Here is a 21,476-nt window from a genome sequence, read left to right as displayed (position 1 = left end):
ACCATGTCTGGCACACAGTACATTTGCTTGTTCATTTGTTTATTGTTTCTTCCCCACTAGAAGTAAGTGCCTTGAAGGCAGGAACTTGGTTTTGCTCAACGTGGATCCCAGTGCCTTGAACAACGTCTGGCACGTAGTCAAAGCTCAACAAATGCTTGTTGAATGAGAGAGTGGTTGGGTGGATCCATTTCAAGGAGGACACAACGGAGACTTGGCCTTCGTGGCCCCAGTGGAAGTTGGGGCCAGAGCTGGAATGTGGTGCCAGGTCTGCTCTGACTGTGAAGCCCTTGCCCCGAACCCCTGGCAGCACACTCTGCCTGAGTCCCTGAGAAAGAAGGGGCAATGGCATCTTGAGCACAGCCCGAGGGAGAACTGCCTCCAAGGGGATGGGGGACCAAAGGGAGGAGGGAGCCAAGGCAGGCAGGGGTGTGTCGCATTGCTGAGTGTGCGGCAGCATAGCTCCATAGGCTGCTGGCTTCTCTGCCCTCTGGGGAGCAGGGAGAAGACACTGAGGGGCCTGCGGGAGCTCTCTGTCTGTCCCCAGGGCTCCAACGCCACTTCAGCCTCAGAGTTGCATTGGCAGCCCACCCTACTGGTAGGCTAGGGCAGGTGGGGGCCTCCAAGAGTGGAGTCCCTTCCCCTCTCTGTCTGGCAGTGCAGAACCTGACTGGCCCAAGAGGCCTTAGCCTGCGTGTGTGCGTGTGTGTGTGTGTGCGTGTGTGTGTAGTTGCGGGTCGGGGCAGGGGTGTGCCAGGCTGTGAGGTGCTGCAACCTCCTACCTGAGAGAATTTAGGACATTAGTCCCTGCAGGGGAAAGCTGCTGGCCCATCCCCCTGCTCTGGCCTTGATCAGCTCCCCCGTGGATCGTTCATGTTCTTTTTTTAAAATTAAATCTCTTTGTCCCCAGTGGAAAATGAATATATGTTCATTATAGAAAATCTAAGGAAATAGAGAATAGAAAAAAGAAAAGGAGGAATTGCTTTTTCCATTTCTGCAGCTTGGCCTGGCGTAGGCCTCAGGCTGGGCAGGGGCCGGAGCGCCAGCGGCCGGGTGCGGGGCGGCTGGGTGGGGGGCTGCAGGCGCTGCGGGCCCCCACGGGAGTCAGGAAGGGCCGTCCGCAGAGCGGCGGTGCGTGGCTGACGAGCATTGCTATATTTAATTCTGGCGCCTACGTCACCTCTGACCACACGGCAGCCTCTGCCCAGGCACGCAGCACGGGCTGGGGGCGTTTCTGAACGATGCTGAGTGAGAATCACTTTCCACAAGAGAAGGCATTGTGGAGAAGAGAGAGCTACAGAAAGTGAGGTCGTAAGTAGAAAACTGCTTCTGGGATTTCAAATGGCTTCGTCATGGGGCCCTCCCATACTGCTGAGAAGTCAGTTGTTCTGGGAAAGTTTGTTGCAAACCATTTGTCCTGGTGCTTTTGGGTGGAGCTGAGAAATGAATGAAGGTAATGGGGCAATATGACCTTTAATGCTCAGACCAGAGGTGGGCAGCGTGTGTGGAGGTGGGGTGTGGACAGCCGCTTGCTCTGACGACAGCTTGGGCCACCCTGCGTGGCATACTATCAGCCTCGGCCCAGCCAGGCCTTCTGAGAGTTTATTAAAATTGACCAGATAAGTGGAGATTACCCCAATAAGCAGAAGACACCTCCCTGTGGGTCATAATGAAAAACTGGTGAGCTGATGGGCCTGATAAACCCCAGCCTTCAATCTGCTGTGTTGGATGGAAATAAGACACGGGCCTGGTCTCCTGCGGCCAGTTCATTCTTGTCCTGAGCAGTTCGGGGACTGGGCTCGGAGAAACCCCCAAAGGGACTCAGGGTGTCTTCTGACACCTCATCTGAGCAGCAAGCAGAGATGTTGGGTGCAGAGTTCACCGGAAACTCGCGTGTGTGTCTCACTTCACACTCGAGCCCAGCCCCTCTGCCAGTGAAACCTCCCTGGCTGGGGTTCCCGAGGCGCCAAGGGGCTCCCCAGCCTGGGCCCCACAGCCAGCCTCTCCCTCCCACTCACCAGCGCTCTTATCTCATCCCCAGTCCCCGGCTCTCTGGGCCCTGCTAGGGTTTTGCCTTGTGCATGAAAGAAGTTAAACCACAGGGTTAGAGAAAACTACCAGCAAATACCCCAGGGAATTGGTCCCAGGGAGCGATGTGCCAATGCTCCGAGCTGTCGCTCACCTTTTCTTTTTTCTGTTTCTTCTTTTTCTTTCCCTGTCATTCCAGGATAGGTCTGCTTCCCGGTTGTCACACAGTGGCTTCCTTCTGTGGCTTTGTAAAAGTGTCCCTTACCCCTGGGGGCCGAGACCCCACCCCCCAGCTCACCGTACACCGCCAGTGACCACAGGTCCCCTGCCTGCTGGACTGGCTTGAGGGCGAGTCTGGAGCGGCGTGGTGAGGGCGTGGGGAGCTGTGGACCCCTAGTGGAGACACCTGGCCACGCTGCACCCAGCCCCACTGACCCTCCAGGACGCAGGGCTTGGAACTACTTACTCAGAGGAGTCTAAGGGACCTTCCCCCACACTGGCCTTAATTCCCTTCTCTGTTCTCTGGGGATTCGTGGGGAATTTGGGTGGAAGAGTTTGCATCTTTTTGGACAGTGACGTTGCCTTGCAGGGCCAGAGGACCTAGATCAGAGGTGGTGCTGTGGAAGCTCAGATCGTTTTTAATTTAATCTTTCATAAATATCTTCTAGTCTTAAAATCCTAGCATCTCTGGGTGGAGAGTGAAGTCAGGATCACACTGGCTCCCCACCCCTGTCCCTGACTTTCGAGCCTCTTTCACCACAGCAGGAAGTCAGTTATTTGCACACCCCAGAGGTGAGAACCTCTCAGGGTATGAATCCTTCTTCAGACCCTCCACTATTTTTTTTAAGAGTCCTTTCTGGTGCTGCGCTTTGAGGGCATGTAGGGTCCTGTCATCTCAATCCCAGGTGCTTGCTGCAATGCCAGGCCCACAGGTGGCCCTCAGCCAATGTTGTGGGAGCTGGCAGGCTCTGAGACCCCACAGGCAGGTCCAGTGTGCGGCCTTGGACGCCGTTGGATGCCTGCAGCCTGGTGCCCCTCTCCAGGTCTTCTTTGCCCCGGGCTGGGCCTCCCCAACCCCTTACCCTGTTGGACTTGGCTTCCTCCCTCCTCTCCCTGGATGAAAGCGCTGCATCCTACTTGGGAGTGGTTCCTGGAGAACCAGCGCATGGTCTTCAGCACTCTGGCCAAGTCCCTGCCATGTTCTCTGTTCTCTGAATCACACATACTGCGAGCTCCCGTGTGGCTGCTTTTGACTTCTGAACATGACTGTGGATGTTCCCTCATGAAGGGCGCTGTCTCTCCCTGCATTTCCCCTGGGCCGTAGTCCCCACCCTTCTGCCAACCAGAGTTGGTGACCAGGTCATGAGTGTGGACCCACTGTCCCATCCTTCTGGGCAGACTGCTGCCCCGGGCACCTCCCAAACATTCACAGCTCCATTGCTGGAGAGTGTGACTTGTACTTGTGGCCTACCGAGACCTGCTGGTTCCAGCACTCCTGGTGCTGGCCTGGGCCAAGGGAAGAACAGAGAGACCTGCTCTGGGCAGTAGTTTGACCAGAGCCTCTGCAGCCTTCATTTTTCGCTCTAGTCCTTCTACAGTCCAGGTGGTCACAAACCCAGCGCTCCATCTTTGTTCACGGAGGTGGTGAGCGTGCACTCTGTAAGGAAGGACGAAGTCCGGGAATGGAAAGAGCAGTCCTAGAAAGTAGGTAGTGTGCTCCCTGTACGTTGGGCATGTCCAAGCAGAGGTTAATGGTGATATTATAAAGGGAAATAGATGAATTTGGACAGAGAGAGGCAGGGTGGTTAAGTGTGTGGGCTTTGAAGTTGGATTGCTTTTCAGGTTCAAATCCCGGCTTTGCTCCTCCCTGGCTGTGTGGCCCTGGGCAGGCCATCTATGCTGTCTGAGTCTCAGAGTCCTTATCTGCCTCCTGGGCTTGTGGGAGAGATACTAGAGAGTGTGTGGGTGGTTCCAGACAGGGGCTAACCTGTCATCAAGAGCTGTCACTATGAGATGGCAAGGTCTCTGAGGTCTCTGCCTGCACCAGACATCCTCCCTGAGCCCAGACATCCTGGCCCAGGCTTTCCCTCCATGCTGGGGGAGGGGTGGGGGTGGCGCTCCAATCCCAGGGACTTGCTTACTTTCACTCAGTCCAGGTCCCCTCCCTCCCTCTTCCTTCTACTCCCCCAACCCCCTTGGCTCAGGCTGGCCTTCCACAGAGTTCCTCAGAGTCTTAAGACCACCAGACCAGCCTCCCCAAAGGCCAAAATAAAAGGCAAACTCCATCAGACCTCTTTGTCCCCACCTGTACCTTTATTTTGGCTTCAGTTTCACACAATGAAATGATTTGCTTCATAAACCCAGCCCCCAATATTCACATACATCATGTGCAGCATTCTAGGCTGTTCTATATATTAGTAACTCTTTGATAACATATTTTAATACTTAATTTTAAATACATGCAAAAACAATAAATTACTCAGCTGAGGACTGACTGCTGGCTGGCGGACAGGAGTGGCCACTATGCCCTCTCTCCTGTCCCCTGCCTTGAGGCGAGGCCCAGGGACCCGAGGACCCCAGTGAGGTAGTGGATTTGCACACAGTACTTCTTAGCCAGGAAGGCTAAGGCCCAGTGCTTGAAGGCTGGACTCCAAGTCTCCAGGCCCTCGCTCCACATGCCAGCAGACAGTTCCTCCATGTCCCCACCACAGACAAACACACTTATTTAAATAACACACAATAATAAATAAGACCAAGAGGAAATGTGCCTGAGCTGCTCTCTGCCTCAGTCTCCCCTGTGTGAAGCAGGTCCTTGCCCACCAAACAGCTGGCCAGGGCAGCACCCACTGCCATGTTACAGTCTGCTCCAAAGAGGGGGAGGGGTGTGGGACAAAGTCTTCCTCCCTCACTCACCAGGTGCGGAGCTCTGAGCCCTGAGCCCCAGATGGAGGAGGCCACTAGGCCGCGCCCGGGAACCAGGGCAAAGAGCAGGCTGGGGTGAGCTGGGCTGAAGGCGGGCAGCAGCACAGGCTGAGTCTAAGCTAAAGAAATCTTACCCCCCCCCAACCCTTCCTCCCCTCCCCACCCCTGCCAAGGAACTTTTGACATCTGGGGCAGGGGAAATAGATGAATCTGTAACTTCAGTAGTCAGTGCCTGTCGGTAAATAGCGATGCTAGCTCTTTAGCCGTTATGACGATAAAGTTGCTGCAAACGTCTCAGCAGGTCCTTTACGAACTGTGTCACTTCAATTTTGGTGTGTCGGTCTTGCAAGCTGGAAACCTGCTACAGAGAGGCCAGCGCATCAGTGGGACGCCAGGGCAAGGATGACCGGCGCCTGCCAGGGGCTTTCCAGGGGCCGCCTCGGTTAATCCTCACAGAAGCCCCAGGAGGTGCGTACTGTTATTACTCCCATTTTACAGATGTGGAAACTGAGGCTCAGGTGGCCATCAGTAGCCCTTCAGCCCAGGTCCTTTAAATCTCAAAGCCCACATCCCCGCCCGCCACCACTGTGGACCCACCCCAGGTGAGCCCAGGGCTGAGGAAGAGGATGGAGCCGGCAGGTATGGGTGCAGGGTGTGGGTGCGGGTGGGAGACACTTACGCCAGTTGCAGCCTTGTGTGTGCAGAGGCCACTCAGGATCCTCTGGGTCCTGTGGATGGCACTGCAGTTGGAGACGTTGATCAGGGCGTCCAGGGCTGCACAGTACTACAGGGAAGAGACCACCAAGGCGTCAGGCCCTGCTGGGCCCTGTCCCCAGCCTGTTGGCTCAGGCACCCACCTTCACTGAGTGCATAGGACAAGGGGACCGAGAGGCCTGGCGGAGGGGGTGGAGGGGATGGGAAGGGCATGGGTTAGTGGGGAGAGAGGGTAGCCCTTGGAGGTTGCCTAGCGTCTCCCAGGGATGCGAGTGAGGCTTGGAGAAGACACGCCCAAGTCCTAGAGCTTCTGCCGCCCTCCTCCCAGTGCCCGGGGGCCCTTACCACGTTGCTTGTCAGGTTGGTGTTCCACACCATGCTGCCATTGCATACAGGGGCCTGAGGGAGCAGAGGGACCGTGAGCAGGGTGCTGGCAGGGCCCAGCCCTCCCTGAGCCAGCCCAGGCTAGCTTCTGCAAGGCCCAGGCCCCATGAGCACCCCTTGTGTAGGCCAGGGAGCAGGTCTGGCCTGCCTTCAATGCTCCTGAGTTTTAATTCCTGTTCTGCAGAGTGGGGACCCATCGTATGGGGTCTTGGAGCTGAGAGAAAAACTGTGTGACACAACAGGTAAGGGACCAGCATTGTGCAAAGCCCACCACTGCTGAGTCAAGATGTCAGCCCTTCCAACGGGTGCCTGCAGGGAAGGGTGGGGTCAGTGAGGGAGGGGTGGCCTGGGCGCTGATGCCCAGGACAAATCAGATGGGAGGCAGCGGGGTTCTCACATGCGCAAACCCTGTGTTTTGAATTAGGGTACACAACAGTGAGGCGCACGGACACTGGTGTCGGCAGGTCGGGTTTGAATCCGGCTTCTGTCATAGACTGCTGTCCTTGAGCAAGTGAGCTAAACTCGCTGGGCCCCAGTAAAGTGGGGTCATCATACCTGCCTCTAGAGGTTGTATAAGATGGGCTGTAGAGCACTCCCGCTGGGCCTGGCACACAAGAAGTGTTCAGAAAGTGTGAGCTGTTACTACTGGGAGAGGGTCTGACCCCACTAGTGAACCCTTTTGTAAGGATGGACTTAACGAAGATGCTATGCATTAGGGCCACATCACTGCATTCAGGATCCAATTGGCAAATGCCACCTGGTTGTGGGGGGTGCAGGCCCTTCTCTGCTTTCCTCTGCTCAGGAATGGCTGAGGAGTGGCTGGAGGGGGCAAGCAGACTCAGGCCAGGGGAGCCCGTGGTCCCTGGGGGCCCTGCCCTGCCTGTTCTAAGGCCCATCCTTAGTGCTGTGCCCCCCACCTGGCTCCTCTCTGCTCCGGGCCCACCCCAGGGCCGTGGGGCCTCTTCCTGGCCTGTGGCACACAGGGCCCAGGCTCGACCTGCTCCGCGGTCTTCCCAAGAGCCAGCCCACCTGGACCCTGGGCGCGGGCACTCACCTTCTGGTCCTGGGTGACGTTGAGCAGCTCCTTAATGAGCTCCTGGAGGGACACAGAGGCAGGCATAGGCGCCGGGGAGGCGAGGCCGCCGAAGCAGGTGAGAGCGATGACCAGGGGCAGCCAGCGCGCCATGGGGCCGAGAACCGAGGCAGGAGGGGCGCGGCGGGCCTGAGCGTGCAGTTTGTGGCCCTGGCCTCTCGGCAGCCGCTTTTATAGGCCCAAGTGGTGACGCTTCACACCCTGGTCCCCGCTTTGTTGGGCACTATCTAGAAACCACATCTCTACTCATCTTGATTATACTTTGTGGAAAATCCAGCGTCACATAAAGGAAAGAGTTTGATTTCTTAAGGAGTTATTGAGAAAAGTCTAGGGCAGAGTTTCCAAGATATGGACAGGATCACTCAGGGCTAGGGGAAAGGGCACGTAGGGGGCCTGGTGTCATCGGCACCAGCTCAAGCTTCGGCAGTTTTGCCCCGTGATCGCCTACGTGCCTTTCTGGCTGGCCCAAGGCTGAGTTCCTGGCCTCAGACCCCTGCGGGTCATTGCAAGGGCTGAGCAGAAAGTGCTGTGGCCACAAACCACCAGCTGTGGCATTTGGGGTTTTTATTTTTTCAGTTAATGGGTCTCTTAAATTGTCAAAGTTACACATGCTTTGGATAAAAATTCAAACAGATCCATAGGAGAAGAGTGAGGTTCCCTTCCTTTGGTCCACCTGATTGCCCTTGGCTCCACTGTGGGAATGACTATAAACGTTCAGTTGATTCCCAGGTCTCCACTGAAAGATCTGCTGGACTCCACGGTCGTCTTAGACCTTCCCTTTTAAAGTCCCGTGGATGACTCTGAGTTTGGGCAGTCCAGACACCCCACCCAGGTCTTCAGCCACGGCCCATCCTGCAGAACAGACTTAGCCCAGGTGAGAGTGTAACTGTGCCTAGGGGACCGAGACCCTAGGGCGATGAGCTCTGCCCGTTAGTCTCTGTGGGACCAACCCCTGCCCTTTATGGGCCTCAAGTTTCCCTTCTGTTGAATGAGAGCCATGGAGGGCAGCACCCTGGTTCCCCTTGAACAGCCCACTGGTCTGCAGGGATGCTGGCCTGGAACCTTTCTCCTGCACTCTCATTTTCCTAGAAGTTGTAGAGAAACCACCCCCTCCACCCTCAACGGCAGAGTCTGCAGCATTTGCCCATTGGGTGCTGATGTCAAGATCACCCACTTCCTCCTGTAAGCCAGCACCCTCCCCCTGCAGGCCCCCTGTCTGTGGGCTCAGGCTCCCTCTGGCCAGCTCCCCAATAGGGGGGCTCACCCCCTGACGAGGGTCTCCTGTCCAGAAGCCCCCACCCACCCCACGGGTAACATGTTTCCTCCCTCTCTTCTGTCTGCGCCTCACCGGCCCCGGGAAGCGCCCCCACCGCACCCCCGCTTCCTGGCTGTGTGACCCCTCTGTGGGCCTCAGTTTCCTCGTAGAGTAGGGCCGATGACATCTCCTGCAGGGGCTCCGCGGTGGGGGAAAGAACCGGGAGTCCAAATCCCAGGGCCCCAACGCCGGGATGAGTCAACGCCCCCGGAGCAGCACCCCTGCGGGGAGCGGGTGGGTAGGGTGCCCCCGCGCGTGGGAGAAGGCGCCGCTGGCCGCGAGGTGGCGGCGATGCCCCGGGGAGATAGGGGGCGCGGCCTTATGTAACGGGAGATGAAGGGGCCGATAAGCGGGATCTCCGCGGCCTGGGCCTCCCCCGGGTGCCGGAGGGCGGGGAGGGCGGCGGCTCCGGAAAGCCGCGAAGCCGTCCCAGCCCTGGTCAGCTGGTCGGAGGCCGGGCGAGGAGTCGGGCGAGGTGGCCGCGAGGAGCCGCGCGGGGGCGCTGCGGAGCTGCCCGGCCCGGCCCTGCCCCCGCGGGCCACCCCGTCGGGGGTGGGGAGGTCACGGCGGCCTCCGAGGCCCGGGGCTCCCCTGCGCTCGCTCGCTCAGCGGCTCTGTTAGTATTGCTTCGTTCTCAGCCGGGCTCCATCAACGGCCCAAATGATTGTAATTAACAACCACCACGAAAGGGCTGCTCCGGCCTCGACACGCGTGGCTTGCCGTTTCCAACCCGCGTGGGGAACCGGGGCGCTGCGGGCCGTGGGGGGCCTGCGCGGCTCCTCCTGCCCCCGAGCGCGGCCCCGGCCGCCCTTTCTCGCGGCCCTGCCAGCTCCGTGCGAATATTCGGAGAAGCTGGGGTTGTCTTTTCCAATTTTCCTAGACTTTAGGTCTCTGTTGGCAGAGAAAAGGTGCCCAGTCGGTAGAAGGAAATGTTGGCAAGTTGCTTGCTTTTAGTAACTAAGATATTTACCTTATTAGATATTTATATTTATGAACGTTATACGTTCATGTGATTTTAAAAATCAAACAGTTCGTAAGGAGGTTGATTATGGAAAGCAGCTTTGGAAGACAGAGACAGCATCTTCCTCTAGAGCAAAGGGCAGGCATGCTTAGGGTCTCTTCTAAAATATCTGGACACCCCAAACTCAGACTTCCCCTCCTGTGATGCAGCCCTCAGGTGCTGCCTGGCTCCCTCTGCACGACCGGGTGACGACTGGAGCTTGGGAGCCAGAACAGAACCGCTGAGGTCTCTGTACTGCTGCTGCTGTGCCTCCACACCGTTCTGTGCCTCCAGTTCAGGGGTCTTTCTCCTCCCAGCAGCCATGAAACCCACAGGCTACCTTGTTACCCTGCAAGTAGGATACAGTTTCAGAGCCCTCCCAGTTTTTGAGAAGCAGCCCGCACCACCCACACCCTGCCCCCACTAGCCTCTTCTCCAGAGAAACCACTGTTTTATTTCTTTTGGTATTTTCCTCCCTCCATGTTGCTAAATTTTGTCTGTCTGTAGTTTCAGGTGCAGGCATTATTTGCTGTCTACGTGTAATATTTAATTCTCTTTCTTCCCTGCCATCCTTTCCCCACTTCCATTCTTCCTCTCTTCTCATCCTACAATATAATAGATCATAACTTGGGTCAATCAAAAGCCTTGCAAATAGGAAACATTTTATTTTTTCCTTTCCAGTTTGGATGTCTTTTATTTCTTTGTCTTGCCTAATGGTGCCGGCTAGAACTTCCAGTACAGTGTGGAATAGGAGTGGTGGAAGTGGGCATCCTTGTCTTGTTCCTGACCTTAGGGAAAGCGTTCAGTTTTTCAACATTGAGTATGATGTTAACTGTGGGTTTGTCATAAACACCCTTTATCATAATGAGAAGTTCCCTTCTATTCCTAATTTTCTAGGAGTCTTTATCATGAAAGATGTTGGATCTTGTCAGATGTCTTTTCTGTATCAGCTGAGATGATCACGTTTTTCTCTTCGTTCTGTGAATGTGTTGCGTCCCATTGATTGATGTACTTATGTTGAATCACCTTTGAATCCCTGAGATATATCCTACTTGATCATGGTTTGTAATCCTTTTAATGTGCTGTTGGATTTAGTTTGCTAGTATTTTATGGAGGGTGTTTGCATCTGTGTTCATGAAGGACATTGGTCTGTAATTCTCTTTTCTTCGGTCATCTTTGTATGGCTTTGGTGTCAGAGTAATGCTGGCCCCATAGAATGAGTCAGAAAGCATTCCCTCTCTTCATTTTTTTGGAAGAGTTTGAGAAGAATTAGTGTTAAGTCTTCTTTGAGAGAATTCACCAGTGAAGTCATCTGGTACTCAACTTTTCTTTGTTAGGAGGTCTTGTTCTCTTTACTTCTTATATATCTGTTGAGATTTTCTATTTCTTCTTGAGTAGTTTATGGCATTTATAGTATTCTCTTATAATCCTTTTTATTTCTGTAAGATTGATGGTAATGTCTCCACTTTGATTTCTGATTTTAGTTATTTGTGTCTCATTTTTCTTTGTCAGTCTAGTTAATGTTTGTCAATTTCAATGATCTTTTCAAAGAATTAATTTTTGGTTTCATTGGTTCTCTTGTTTCCTAGTCTCTCATAGGAAGATGAGAGACTTCCTAGACATTCCTAGATGCTCATTTATCCTGTGCATCTTTTGCATGTTGCTTTTTTCTCACTTGTCTTTGTAATATGGTATTTCTGTATTCATACAAAGAAACAGAGCTTGGGGCATTTTCTTGCATAATTATGTTTATGACTTTGTCCTCTACTTTCTCTCTTTTCTCTTATTGGAACCACCAATTTTTTTTTAAACTTTTTTTTATTAATTAAAAAAATTAACAAAACATTAAGATATCATTCCATTCTACATATACAATCAGTAATTCTTAATATCATCACATAGTTGCCTATTCATCATTTCTTAGAACATTTGCATCGATTTAGAAAAAGAAATAAAAAGACAACAGAAGAAGAAATAAAACGATAATAGAGAAAAAAAAGATTATACATACCATACCCCTTACCCCTCGCTTTCATTTACCACTAGCATTTCAAACTAAATTTATTTTAACATTTGTTCCCCCTATTTTTATTTTTATTCCATATGTTCTACTCTTCTGTTGATATAGTAGCTAAAAGGAGCATCAGACACAAGGTTTTCACATTCACAGACTCTCATTGTGAAAGCTGTATCATTGTTCAATCATCATTAAGAAACATGGCTACTGGAACACAGCTCTACATTTTCAGGCAGTTCCCTCCAGCCTCTCCACCACATCTTGAACAACAAGGTGATATCTACTTAATGCATAAGAATAACCTCCAGGATAACCTCTCGACTCTGTTTGGAATCTCTCAGCCATTGACACTTTGCCTCATTTCACTCTTCCACCTTTGGTGGAGAAGGTTCTCTCAATCCCTTGATGTTAATTCTCAGCTCATTCTAGGGTTTTTCTCAGTCCCTTGATGCTGAGTCTCAGCTCATTCCAGGATCTCTGTCCCACGTTGCCAGGAAGGTCCACACCCCTGGGAGTCATGTCCCACGCAGAGAGGGGGAGGGTGGTGAGACTGCTCGTCATGTTGGCTGGAGAGAGAGGCCACATCTGAGCAACAAAAGAGGCTCTCTTGGGGGTGACTCGTAGGCCTAAATTTTAAGTAGACTTGACCTATCCTTTGTGGGGTTAAGTTTCATATGAACAAACCCCAAGACTGGGGGCTCAGCCTATAGCTTTGGTTGTCCACACTGCTTGTGAGAATATCAAGAATTCAACTTGGGGAAGTTGAATTTCTCCCTGCTCTCACCATTCCCCGAAGGGGGCTTGCAAATACTTTTCCAGTCACTGATCAAATCACTCTGGGATTCATCGGGGCATCACTCTGAACAAACCAACAAAATCTCATGTCCTACCTGAGATTCCAAGTACTTATGACATTCAATCAAACTATCTACATGAGTTATATTAGGAAATGGTCTAGTCAAAATATAAATTTTGTAACAAATAAACATTTTTTGCTTTAGTCTCACACATAAGGTGACATTTTAAAGTATTAATTATCATCTATTTTCAGCACCCTGCAGTAATGACATTCCTTTGTTCTTCCTCATGCCAAAACATTTTTAAAATTTGTACATTGTGTATTTCACTATTATTATACACTCTAGGCATTCCTAGATTATACCATCTCGATCTTTAACATCTATCTTTCTTTCTGATTTCATTTATGTCCCCAGCCCTCCTCCCTCTATCATTCTCACATGCAGCTTCATTCAGTGTTTTAACATAATTACATTACAGTTAGATAGTATTGTGCTGTCCATTTCTGAGTTTTTGTATCCAGTCCTGTTGCACAGTCTGTATCCCTTCAGCTCCAATTACCCAATATCTGGAACCACCAATTTTTAATCATATACCTCCTAGATTGAGCTTCCAATTTTCTTATTTTTTCTCTCTCCCATTTTCCATTTTAAAACTTCTCTACATTGAGATATTTCCATAACTTTACCTTTCATCTTCATTCTTCTCTGAATGTCTGTGCATGTCCAAATTGCAGTCTCTTCTTGTTACGTTGATGGTATATCTTCTCTCAGCAATCTAAGAAATGTATTGATAGTTTTTTCTTCTTGTAAGTTTCCTACACTAAGTTCTCTCTCTTTTTTAAATTTGCTTTGATCTTTTTCTTTTATGTTACAGGCTTTCTGTGATGGTTTGAAGCTGTATGTACCCCAGAAAAGATCATGTTCTTAAAGCTAATCCTTCCCTGTGGGTGTAGATCTGTTGTAGGTGGGACATTTTTTTGAAAAATATTTTTATTGATAAAACTTAACATACAAACATTCTTAACATGCAAACATTACATAGATGGTGTACCAACAGTGGCTCACAATATCATCACATAGTTATATATTCATTACCATGATCATTTTTTAGAACATTTGCATCACTCCAGAAAAAGAAATAAAAAAGAAAAAACTCATACATACCATACCCCTTGCCACTCCCTCCCAATGACCACTAGTATTTCCATCTACTCAATCTGTTTTAACCTTTGTCCCATTATTTATTTATCCATGTTTTACTCAACTGTCCATACCGTAGATAAAAGGAGCGTCAGACACAAGGTTTTCACAATCACACAGTCACATTGTAAAAGCTATATAGTTATACATTCATCTTCAAGAAAGAAGGCTACTGGAACACAGCTCTACAGTTTCAAAGACTTCCTGTAGCCACTCCAATGTACCATCAACTAAAAAGGGATATCTGTGTAATGCATAAGAATGACCTCTAGGATAACCTCTTGACTCTGAAATCTCTCAGCCACTGACGCTTTATTTTTTCTCATTTCTCTTTCCCCTTTTGGTCAAGAAGGCTTTCTCAGTCCCTTGGTGCTGGGTCCCGGCTCATCCCGGGATTTCTGCCCCACATTGCCAGGGAGATTTATACCCCTGGGAGTCATGTCCCACGTAGGGGGAGGATGGTGAGTTCATTTACTGGTGAGACATTTTGATGAGGTTCTTTCAGTTGATGCCCCAGGTGGGTCTTAATCCTCTTATTGGAGTCCTTTGTAAGAGATGAAATTCAGAGAAGCTGGGAGAGAAAAGCCAGAGAAACTCAGACAGGGGGCACACTGAAAGCAGAGCAGAGAAGAAGCCACTGAAGCCAGAAGCTGGAAGAAGCAAAACTAGGGGGAGAAGGGAGACATCAGCCGACTTCGCCTGTGCCTTGAGGATCACTGGTGGCCGGTCTTCAGGGAGGAAGCGTCGCCTGTTGATGCCTTGACTTGGATGTTTTCACAGCCTCAGAACTGTAAACTTGGAAGTTAATAAACCCCTCGTTGTAAAAACCAACCCATTTCTGGTATTTTGTGATTTGGCAACTTTAGCAAATTAAAACAGATTTTGGTACTGAGAAGTGGGGTGCTGAGATTACAATACTAAAAATACTGGAATAACTTTTTAAATGGGTAAGGGGAAGATTCTGGAAGAATTGTGAGGTGCTTGATTTTTTTAAAAAAAGGCCCTTGGTTGCTTTGAAGAAATGGTAAAAATATGAATAATGAAGGTACTTCCAATGAATCCTTAGACAGAAATGATGGATGTGTCATTGAAAACTGGAGGAAAGGTGATCCTTGTTTTAAAGTAGCAGAGAACTTGGCAAAATTGAGTCCTGATGTCAGATGGAAGGCAGAATTTCAAAGTGACAGTCGTGGAGATTTAGCTGAGTAGATTGCCAAACTAAGTATGGAAAGTGCAGCCTGGATTCATTCTCCTTGCAGCTTATAATAAAATGTGAGAGGGAAGGGATAAGCTGGAAATTGAACTCTTGGGTATAGATAAACTAGAAATTGATAGTTTGGAAAACTCTGAGCTTCTGGAAAGCCAGTCCCCAGAGAATAGAGCCCCATAGGAGGATTCAACTAAACATGGAACCAGTCAGTCATTTTAGTGCAAGTCGGGATTGGAAGTGTGGGTTTTCCAGAAAGAGTTTGTGGAAAGTCCTGTTGCCTAACTGTCGACACACCCGTGTACTACATGTGAAACCAAGGTTTTTTTGTTGTGAAATTGTATGAACAGAATCATTGCCAGCCTGGACTAAAAGGACAGAAAAGGGAGACTGAAGGAAAAATGACTTCAAAGGCAGAACCATAGAAGCTGGGGTTGGAGTAAAGATGCCTCGGATCAGATAGTGGATGCACCCATATGGGCGTGTGGAAAGGATGAGTGTGCCATGGAGCTTGGAGAGGGCAGGCCCTCCTCTCCCTTGTTCAGGAAGAGTGTTACCACCCCAGGGTCCTCAGATGCATGAGGGATTGAGGAGAGCTTGGGTGCCCAATTGTTCAGGAAGAGTGCTGCCATTCCAGGCTTCAGAGAGGGTAGAGCACGTTTCCCAGGGACTGGGGAGAACCTGGTCACCACCCCACTGTGTTCTGAGGGCATTGAGCTGTGCCCTGAGGGTTGAGGAGAGTCCAGCTGCCACCCCAGTGCTTGAGACGGGTGGGGCCTACAGTCCAGCCATCACCCCAGTGCTTGGGGATATGGGAGTCTTCACCTCAGTGTTTGGGGAGGACATGGCCACTGTGCAAGCCCTTGGAAAGGGTAGGCGGCCACTCCTCAAGTCCTGAGAATAAAACAGCATTCCACAGATGACTCTCAGACCTGGACATCTAATGCAGATGGCCCTGCAGTGTTCTGGAATGGTTTGGACTGGTGACTGCTGTTTTCCTTCCAGTTTCTCCCAATGGAAATGATACTGATCAAAAGTGGTGGGTTTTCTGCCTGATGTGCTCAAGTGACCGATTCCTGAGATGCCAGGGTTTCGAAGAGAGAAAGGGTTTATTGCTAGGTGGGAAGCAGGAGATCAGATGGTCTGTCCGCCTAAAAATCTGTCTCCCTGAACTGCAGTAACTCTGATAATTTATAATATCAATATGGGCAAGTTTTAGGATAATGCACACAATTGCTCAAGATGATGAGGTTAGAGATAATCTAATTATTGAGCATGTGCAGATTGATTATATGCTTAGTCACAGCAGGTATGTAAGAAAATAGTGGCCTTAATATGAAGATGGGTGATTTTTAGTGTTATAATGAGGTATGTAATACTCATGTCTGGTGGGTCCATTTTGGTTAGCTCCATCCGGCTCTATCAAGATAACTTTGGAATGGTGCGGGTTTATTCTAGGCTGACTTGAACTCTTCAGAAATAAACATTAGGGGCTGCTTTAGTGATCATAAGACTCTAAAGTTGAAAAACCAGATACCTGAGGGTCAGACACAAAGTTGTTACAATCACAAGGTCACAAGATAAAGGCTATATAGTGATACAATCATCATCAGAGATCAAGGCAGCTCGATTACAATTCAGGGATTTCAGGTCTTTCCTCTGTCTATTTTAATATACCCAGCAGGTAAAAAGAAATATCTAGATAATGATTCAGTAATAATAATCATCCTTAAAAAAAACTCCTAAGTTCTCGGTTACAGAAATGGGAATGTTTACTAGGTTTCTGTCCTTCCGTTGAATATTGGAAGCAGATAACTTGTTCTCAGTTTCCCAGGTCCACAGCCAGAGGGCAACTGTGCCCAGGACAGACCACATCTATAACTGATTTTTTTTTTTTTTTTGCATGAGCAGGCTCCTGGAATCGAACCTGGGTCTCTGGAATGGCTACAGCTGTAACTGATTTTGAGACTTTGTAATATTGTTACTGAGATGACATAAGGCTTTGGGGATATTGTGATGGAATGGGTATATTTTGTTGGAAAGAACAGTTTTTGTGGGGTCCAGAGGGTGTAATTTGATGGTTTGAAGCTGTATGTGCCGCAGAAAAGCCAGAGGAGCTGAAAGAGAAGCACACACAAAACAGAGAACCTGCAGGACAGAGAGGAAGCGAGAAGCTGGAAGCGACAGAACCTGGGAGAAAAGGGAGAGGCCAGCAGACTTGCGAGTTAATAAATCCCCATTGTAAAAGCCAACCCATTTCTGATATATTGTATTTTGGCAACTTTAGCCCACTAAAACACTCGCCTTGGATGTCAGGTGGTCCTGATTGCCTGCTTCTATTTCAGAGTAGGGGGACAAAAAGCAGACTGACGACTCTGAGCGTGTGTATATGGGAGGGGTGCTTATTGTAGGGCCATTGGCTGGTATTTCATTGGGGAACTCCCATGTCACTGTCTTTAAGGTATTCTTTGGCTCCGGTCAGGTTCCGGAGAAGGGATTGTCCCTGTTTCTGGCCTGGCTGCCGGTGAGAGAGGCGGCTCGGTGCCTGTGAAGTTAGTTGTTCGCTCAATGGCTCTAATTTCAGCACAGCCATGCTGCCCTCGGTTATGTCCTGGGTTATTTAGTCCGCTTACTCTTTCTAGAGAAAAAACAAACAGAAACTTGAGTGGAGATGGGGGTCTGTTTCTTAAACAGAGAATCACCTAACTTTCCCTGCCTTTACCATTCCCCTTCCAGAGGTACTTGGTTTTTTTTGGCAATTCCTGAGCCATTTGGGGGTTCTGTAAATCAGGGTGGGTCTTAGCTTCCCTGGGGCTGGTTTAGGATTCAGTTTTCGTGGGTCAGCCAGGTGGGGTGCCCCCTGACCCCCTCATCTCTGCCTTTCAAAATACTGCTGGCCCCCTTTCTCCCACTTTTGTGGGTTTAAATCTTTTAAAATGTCAGTTACTGTCATTTCAGAGTGTTATATGGTGGGAATTGGTGCTCATGCCATTGTTTTTACTGGGAATATGGTTTCATTATAGAATAAATATAAGAGACAAGCGAGAAGCAAACCCTAACTTGCCCTCTCTTTGGCCTAGCACTGGTAACTCTGCCATACCTGTTATCACTTCTTATCTATGCACATGTATGTTTTGTTATGAAAATGGAATTATACATTATATTACTTTAACTGTCCTTTTTTACTTAAAATATAGTAAAAGCATTTAGTAATGACAGAATTCTGTATTAAAAAAATGAATACCAAAATATTATTAGTAGGTAAAGTGCAGCTATGCAAAGAAAGAAAAATCCCCCATTATCCCAACATCCAGAGAGAATAATCACTGCAATATTTTGGTATTGTACACATTTGGTATTTTGGCATATGCACAATTGCCATTGTAATAGGCAGATGTGTATATATGTGCTTCAGGCCTAAATAAAAGTGGAATCGTTGCCTTTGTAAATATTCACTCTAATGAGGAAGACATATTTTAAACAGAAAATTGCAAATTCACTCAGCAATTATAAATTCATGCTGAGCGCTTGCTATATGTCAGGCACTGAACTAAACGGCACAGTCCTTGCCCTCTTAGCACCACATTTTCATGGATGGAGATAGACAATGAATCAGTAAGTAATTGAATATTATAGTATGCCAGATGGGGAGAGTGCAGTGGAGGGGGGGGCGGGGCAAGGCAAGGGTGAGGTGGGAGGGAGTGAGTGTACGGCTGTGTCCCGGCTGGTGAATTAGTCCTCCCTGAGAAGGTGCCGTCCAGTCCAGTCCGTGAGGAGCCTGCAGGATGTGAGGGAGTGGCCCTGCAGCTCTCTGGGAGAAGAGGTTTCCAGGCTCAGGGGCTGAGTCAGGAGGATGGCCATTGTGTTGAACATGAGTGCGGAAGCCAGCTTGCTGGAAGGACTAAGGGGTTCAGTGTGGTGAGAGGTATCATCAGAAAGGTCACAGGGGCAGAGCTTACAGAGCCTTGCAAGCCACCGTGGGGACGGGGGTGATGAGTGAAAGAGGGAGTCTTCGGAGAGTTTTAAGCAGAGGAGTGAAGTGATTCTATTTACCTTAAAAAACCATTCTTCTAAAATTGAATCAATTTTAAATGTAAAGAAAAGCTGCAAAAATAGGACAGTTGCCATACACCCTCACTCAGCTTCCCCGAATGTCAATATCTTACATCATCATAGTACAATGATCAAAACCAGAAAAATTACCATTGATTTATGATTAAGTACAACCCTTGTGCTAATTTCACCAGTATTTGAAACAGTGTCGTTTCTCTTTCTGTTGCAAAATCCCATCCAGGACCTTTCATTGCAGTTAGTGGCTAATTCTCCTTAATCTCTTGCAGTCTGCAGTGGTTCCTTAGTCTTTTCTTGTCCTTCATAACCTTGATGCTTTCCAAGAGTATCGATCAGTAACATCTTAATAATCTGGACATCCCTACTGTTTTCTCATAATTGGACTGAAGGGCTGCATCCTGCCAAGAGGATCACGGGAAGGAAGGTGTGTTCTCCTCGCTGCATTGGGCCACGGGGGTCCTGCTGCCGATGCCTGGTGACTGGTCTTGATTAAGGTGGTTTTTGCCAGGTTTCTTCACTGTAAAGGTACTATTTACCCTTCTTAGTTAATAAATAAATTAGAGGAGATACGTTGAGTCTATATAATTCTGTTCTTCCTCAAATTTCTGTCCACCGATATGATCATCCATCGATTGTTCTCATCTGCAACACTTTTTACCATGATGTTTGCCTAATGTGACTTTTCTATTTCTCTCTCTTTCTGCACTTATGATTTGCAATTTTACTATAAAGGAAATTTCCTCTTTTTCCTCATTTGTTTATTTAATTAAAAATATTTCCTTTTGTTATTAATTTCTAATTTCATTCCTTTGGTGTTGGAGAATATATGTTGTATGATTTCAGTCCTTTTAAATTGTTTAAAACTTGTTTTATGGCCTAGTTTTTGGTCTATCCTGGAGACTGTTCCATGGCACTTCAGGAGACTGTGATCCTGCTGATTTTGAGTGGGGTGCTCTGTCCATCTGCTGAGTGCAGTCAGTTTATAGCCCTGTTCATGCCTTCTGATTCTCTGTTGGAATTCCATCTATGTGGTCTACCCAGTATTGAAAGTGGAGTATTGAAGTCTCCAACTATTATTGGGAATTATCTATTTCTGTCTTCAGTTCTGTCATTTTTGCTTCATATATTTTGCAGTCAAATATCTGTTGGGTGCATATATGCTTATGATTGGTATGTCTTCTTTTTTTTTTTTTTGCATGGGCAGGCACCGGAAATTGAACCAGGGTCTCTGGCATCACAGGTGAGAACTCTGCCACTGAGCCACCGTGGCCTACCCTTGGTATGTCTTCTTGATGGATTGGCCCTTTTATCGATATAAAATGTCTTTGTCTTAAAATCTATTTTGCCTGATAGTCATACAGTCATTCCAACTCCTTTTGTAGTATCATTTACATGGTGTTTCTTTTTCCAGCATTGATTTTCAAACTATTTGTGTTCTTGAATCTAAGGTAGACAGTATATAGTAGGGTCATTTTTAAAAAAATTCATCATGCCAACTTGTCATTTTTATAAAAATAAATTATTAGAGAATTTGTATGTTTACAGAAAAATTTTGCAGAAAACACAAAGTTCCTATATATGCCTACTTGCACACACATATTATCCCCTGTTAATTTATGTAAGTGTGGTACCTTCGTTGTTACAACTGATGAAATTTATTATAATTGTACAACTAACTCTAGTCTGTACTTTACATTAGGGTTCAATGTGTTGTAAAGTCCTATTTTTTAAAAATTTTGATTCTAGTAAACATCTTCAACCTAAAATTTTCCCTTTTAATTGAGTTCAAATATATAATTCTGTGATGTTAATTAAATTCACAGTGTTGTGCTACTATCACCACCATCCAGTACCAAAACTTTTACATCACCCCAAATAGAAATTCTGTACCATTTGAGCATTAATACCCCGTTCCCTACCCCCATCCAACCCCTGGTAACCTATATGCTGATTCCTGACTGTATGAGTTTATTTATACTAATTATTTCATATCGGTGAGATCATGCAATGTTTGACCTTTTATGCCTGGATTATTTCACTCAACATAATGTCTTAAATGTGCAACCGTATTGTTGCATGTATCAGAACTTCATTCCTTTTTATGTCTGAGTAATGCCATACACACACACACACACACACACACGCACACACACACATTTTGTTTATCCATTCATTGGTTGATGGATTCTTGGATTGCCTCCATCTTTTGGCAATTGTGAATAATGCCACTATGAACATCAGTGTCCAAATATCTGTTTAAGTCCCTGCTTTCAGTCATTTTGGGTATATACCTAGGAATGGTATTGCTAGGTCTTATCATAATTTTATACTTAATTTTCTGAGGAAATACCAAACTTTCTTCCACAGTAGCTTCACCATGTTACATTTCAGCCAACAATGAATGAGGGCTCCTATTTCTCCATATACTAACACTTGCTATTTTCCATTTTCTTAACAGTAGCCATTCTAGAAGGTGTGAGATGGTATCTCATTGTGGTTTTAATTTGCATTTCCCTAATGGCTAATGATAGTGATAATCTTTTCATGTGTTTCTTGGCCATTTGCATATCTTCTTTTGAGAAATATCTATTTAAGTCTTTTTCCCCATATTAAAATTTATGTTTTCATTGTTGAGTTGTAGGATTTCTTTATATGTTCTAGATATTGAATCTTTATCAAATACAAGGTTTCCAAATATTTTCTCCCTTACTGTAGGATGTCTTTTTAC

The 21,476-nt window shown here is 47.8% G+C and overlaps 1 protein-coding gene and 1 long non-coding RNA gene across 2 annotated transcripts; one reads left to right on the top strand and one right to left on the bottom strand.

The window, feature by feature from the left end:
• The first annotated feature begins 1,177 nt into the window (after positions 1-1,177).
• Positions 1,178-11,174, top strand: LOC143664441 (uncharacterized). Its single transcript, XR_013166419.1, has 4 exons — positions 1,178-1,308; positions 5,249-5,415; positions 6,230-6,287; positions 9,624-11,174. It is a non-coding gene; the product is annotated as an uncharacterized LOC143664441 (long non-coding RNA).
• IL13 (interleukin 13) lies at positions 5,087-7,231 on the bottom strand. The gene is made up of 4 exons (XM_077138035.1): positions 7,100-7,231; positions 6,007-6,060; positions 5,627-5,731; positions 5,087-5,308 (listed from the first exon to the last, which is right to left on the bottom strand). Exons 1-4 carry the CDS (start codon positions 7,229-7,231, stop codon positions 5,207-5,209), a joined length of 393 nt encoding a protein of 130 aa, XP_076994150.1. The 3' UTR covers positions 5,087-5,206.
• Positions 11,175-21,476: the final 10,302 nt, after the last annotated feature.

Source organism: Tamandua tetradactyla, chromosome 20 (genome assembly GCF_023851605.1).
Source record: "Tamandua tetradactyla isolate mTamTet1 chromosome 20, mTamTet1.pri, whole genome shotgun sequence".
In the NCBI taxonomy this organism is placed as follows: domain Eukaryota; kingdom Metazoa; phylum Chordata; class Mammalia; order Pilosa; family Myrmecophagidae; genus Tamandua; species Tamandua tetradactyla.
The sequence above is the reverse complement of the archived record's forward strand: the minus strand, read 5'-3'. Positions and strand labels throughout refer to the sequence as shown.

What these genes read in the sequence shown, in the direction of transcription:
- IL13 (XM_077138035.1), bottom strand. Translation starts at nt 7,231, where the DNA reads ATGGCGCGCTGGCTGCCCCTGGTCATCGCTCTCACCTGCTTCGGCGGC. An exon ending in CCAACCTGACAAGCAACGTG is followed by an intron (nt 5,732 to 6,006) that starts GTAAGGGCCCCC and finishes TCTTCCCTGTAG; the next exon opens with TACTGTGCAGCCCTGGACGC. An exon ending in CACACAAGGCTGCAACTGGC is followed by an intron (nt 5,309 to 5,626) that starts GTAAGTGTCTCC and finishes GCCTCTCTGTAG; the next exon opens with CAGGTTTCCAGCTTGCAAGA.